The sequence below is a fragment of the Octopus bimaculoides genome, chromosome 8 (assembly GCF_001194135.2).
Source record: "Octopus bimaculoides isolate UCB-OBI-ISO-001 chromosome 8, ASM119413v2, whole genome shotgun sequence".
Classification (NCBI taxonomy): Eukaryota; Metazoa; Mollusca; class Cephalopoda; order Octopoda; family Octopodidae; genus Octopus; species Octopus bimaculoides.
Window position 1 is genome coordinate 90,982,833 of NC_068988.1, and position 4,438 is coordinate 90,987,270.

Here is a 4,438-nt window from a genome sequence, read left to right on the forward strand (position 1 = left end):
ATATATAATACAGAGAGATAGAGAGAGAGGGGGAGAGATACATATAATTTAAATGCAAAAGAAACAACGGCGACAAAACAGGAACACTGCTCGACAAATACGTTATTAGCATTTATGTAGTACTCAGTACGTGAAAGCTAGAAATAACGTGTTTTTGTGGAGTACATGTGTCCTCAGCCGCCTGGATTACTGTTCACAGTCAAACAACAGTAAAACAACAGCAGGTTTTGTAACAATCTAGCGATGCTTCACGTAGAAAATCGTCTCAGTGGCACAGCTGTGCCACTGAGACAAGCTGCAAGCATTAAGACTCTACACTCTGATGAGAAGACGGGGATGATATGCAGTGACCTATTTATAGATACTTGATGGACTCGCACCAAACTTCAGCATTGAGATCCATACTAATATTTGAAAAGATCGTCATTGCCTAGTCCCAGAGATGCAGGTATCGTCCTCGAAAATCAGGACATGCTGCAACAGCCTAGGGTTCAAAGGACCATATGTTTTTAGCATATTGCCAAAAAGGTGCGAGTGTGATTGTGTGGCAAAACGTTTGTTTCCTGACCACATGGTTCCGGGTTTGTATTGTACACACACGTACATCGGCAACATTCTTCTATTTCTTGAAAATGGGGTCATAACCCCGAAATATTGAATACAAAGTAAGTCTACATTAAGTCACATATTTGTTTTCTTGTGATTTACCTTGCATTTACTTCACATTGTTTTGGCCTTACCCACGATCCTTTATACAATATATATATATGTGTGTGTACGTACGAAGACTGGTGATTCACTTTATCACTTGCTGAGATTTTCTTGTTCGATGCGATTCTCCAACCGCGAACAAAGAAGAATAACGTATTGAGTCTTCCTCCTCCTCCTGTTGTTCCTGCACCTCTTGCTCCTCCTGCTTCTCCTCCTCCTTAGTATAAAAATGTATCTATCTACCCGAACTCTCACCTTTATTGATCAAGGCATCTGACCATTTACTCTGTATTACAGAATCCAGTTAGCCCAGACGAGTGGCGTGAGATCCGCAACTGCACCACCTATCCACCTGCCTGTGTACAACCCAAGTCATTTTATGTCCAGGATCATCGTCCGAATTTTAACGATTTTCACGAAGATTGTCTTTACCTGAACATTTACTTATCCCGGGTAAGTTTTCGAATCATTCCTTATCTTGTATTCTCTTATTGTATACATTAAATACGGTGAAGAGCTAGTAGAATCGTTCACATGCCGGACAAAATGCTCAGCGGCGTTCTTTTCTCGGCTTTACCTTCTGAATAGTATAATGTCTCGTGGCACGTGTTATTGATTCTATGTCCATGTGGCAAGTGAACAACTTTTTACAGGCCGAGCTTGGGTGGGGTGGGGTTGCAGATGGTTACACGAGGCGACTGCAAGAATTGATGACAGGCACTTTCCTTTTCGACTGATCCCTTATCTACTTTTTCAAGTTTCACTTTGAGCGTAAACTGAGAGTGGATAATAGAGATATTTTCTTCCCGTAAATTTGTTGAAATGTGGGTGAGAGTGTCGAATATAGCCTGAGTAAACGATCCTACTCTGATCATTTGTTTGTAAGCGGAGAAATGATAACCGAGGTCTTTCATATATAGTAGGTGATTATTCACCCTGGTTTTGACAAGCCCGCAATGAAGCCTGGACTTATTCAGTATGCTTGTCAGAGAAATTAAAGCAACGACAAAAAGTAATGGTGAATTCGGTCTTCTAAGAACCGGTCGGTAGATTGGTGGTCTTGGACGTGAGCAACAATGAAAACGACAGACTATTGGCTGTCTACATTGCAATAGGTCAGATTTCTTTAGACGTTTCGAGACTTACCTGGGAACATCTCGGTAACTAGTGTTAGTGGGCGATTAGAATGGGATATTGGACGCACGCAAAGATTATGTAGAAATAGTTGATAGGAAGTGGAACGAAGGTCCAAAAGCCGTCCACTGGGCTCAGGTGGTGGCGGCTCAACACGGACTGCAACAGGCGTGTGCTCTTAAACTCCAAGCAGATGGGTGCAGTGTTTCAGCAGCAATTCGTCGAACTGCTTCCAAGGAGATGACAGGCTTTGAAGCCTACCTTGACGGTTTACTACGACTATCAGATAGGAAAACGAAATGCTGCAAGAAGCTGATTTTAGCTGATTCAGTGACAGGTCTGATGAACTACTGCGCGAACTGCTAGGGTCGGGTGGTCTGTCCTATAAGTTATATTTCCACATGCCAGTCTTGTTCGCTCCTGTCTTGGTAGCCATCCACTTCAACGGACAACAGAATTGGTGCATTCTCAGTCGAGTGAGCCAGGGAATGCTGACACAGCCGAGAAAGAATCCAGAAATCAAGAGTTTAGCACCGGTGCTCACTAACAGGCTGATAATTGTTCTAGGTAACGTAGTCGGAGACGTACAAACCTGTGCGTTCCTCAACAGATCTATTCCCCACGACCTCTACTTCATGTGCTACATCGTAGAGCTGGTGATGAATAGATATGGTTGTGACAGGGTGAATCAATCCAAGGTATTCGATAGGGTAAATCATCGCTACCTGGTGGCTGTCCTAAGAGCTGTCTAGTTTGGACCCATCCTCAGAGGCTGGATCACCACAATGTACAGCAGCATCTGGTCGGTTGTCAAATCACACGGCCACCTCTCGGAACCTTTCAGCGTCAAATGTTCGGTCCACCAAGGATGACCTCTTTACACTAAAAAGATCCAAAGTATTTACGGGAGCTCACATGAACCGAAACAAGTCTGTTGACCAGCAGTGATTTCTGCTGCTGGACTGAGGGCCTGGTGAAGTTACTCGAAATCTAGTCTGAACCAGACCTCCAGGTGCATATGAACGGGAAAACGGTGCGAGAAGGGTGGCCAAATTTCACACAAAACTGGGTTGAGAGCAGACTGTCTTTAAATAGTCGACCGAAAGTAGCGAATGCATATATTGCCTCGGTAGAGTACTATTACATGACTGTCGAAGTGTTCCAAGGGATATATGGGCAGACTGGAGCGCATACTTTTCGATTCTTATGGAACGGACAAGTTTCACTGGTCGAGAAATTCATTTGCTGTCAACACCTACTCCTTGGAGGTCTCGAGATGCTGTCCTGAAGATGCGCCGACACGCGCTGAAGCTGACTACGAGCAGAAAATACTGGATCATTATGAAAAAGACAAGGGCTACCTAGTGTAGAAGGGCGATTATCGTGCAACTTATCTTTCTGCAGCTCTCCTCTCTGACCAGGCCGTAGCCATGGGTCAAGCGAGAACCAAGATTTGGCATTTGGCAAATCTTGGTTTGTTTAGGGTGTGAGTGGTGATGGCTCTGGGCATCGATGAGACAAGACTATATTGTTTCTTCAGGAGTTATCTTTGTCCAGTGACTATGGCAAAAGAGCTTGTCTGGCAGACGAGGCTGAAAGGTATGAGGACTGAGACATTCCCCTTTGGTAGCCCCCTCATCGACATTTTCAGATTTCAGTTGAAAAGAAACGTGAAGACGGATAGGGAAGTGCTGTCCTCGTGCGAATATATTGAAAGACGGTTGAAATTGGTAAAAATGGAAGAGTGGATGACACTGCTCTAAGAATAGACCTGTTAATCAGAGAATAAGAATTGCAGAGAATACTTTCTCTTGGTGTTCTGGAGGATTTTATATAATGAAGTTCCTCGATTGGCGTGAGATCTGACACTCCTGTAATCAGATATATTCAATGTATACTTTTTTAATTTTATTTATAATGTATACCAAATATACTTCTTAACTTTTTTGTACATATCATCCCATTGTATGTAACCCCCCCCCCCACTTTATTTTCGTCTCTGTATTGTCCTCTTCATGCTTTGCCATGGGAAACTCTTTTCCCACTCTTCATTATTACTATTAAGTACAATTCTTGCCGGGGTCAACTTTGCCTTTCATTCTATGGGATTTGATAAAATAAAGTGCCAGTCAAGAATGAGGTCGATGGTATCCGACTAATCCTCTCCCCTCAAAATTCCTGGCCTTGTGCTTAAATTACAAACCTTTTAAAAATTATTCTTGTTCTCAAATCTTTGCGATGATTTTGTTACTCTATTTCTGCTTCTTTCTATACAATTTAGACAGATTCCAAAGATTTACGTCATGTCCTAGCCTATATACATGGAGGATCTAACGTTGTCGGCATGGCAGCCATGTTTGATGGTGATGTACTGGCTGTTAGCACCAATGTTGTTGTTGTTATGGCTAATTACAGACTATCGAATATCGGTAAGCATATCATATTGGTAATATTTACCATACTTCTCAACACACAAATTCATATACATCGCAGGCTCAAATCTGCCACTCCCCACATTGTGTACATATCGCGCGTACACCCACTCTCTCTTTCTCTTTCTTTCTTTTTTCTTTCTTTCTTTCTTTTTTCTTTC

At 42.7% G+C, this 4,438-nt stretch overlaps 1 protein-coding gene across 1 annotated transcript in view; it reads left to right on the top strand.

The window, feature by feature from the left end:
• LOC106882185 (acetylcholinesterase) overlaps positions 1-4,438 on the top strand; it is a 71,620-nt gene that overhangs the window by 35,527 nt on the left and 31,655 nt on the right. The window contains exons 2-3 of the mRNA XM_014932772.2: positions 1,009-1,164; positions 4,127-4,274. Coding sequence (XP_014788258.1) covers positions 1,009-1,164; positions 4,127-4,274 — 304 coding nt within the window. The remainder of the gene's footprint in view (positions 1-1,008; positions 1,165-4,126; positions 4,275-4,438) is intronic.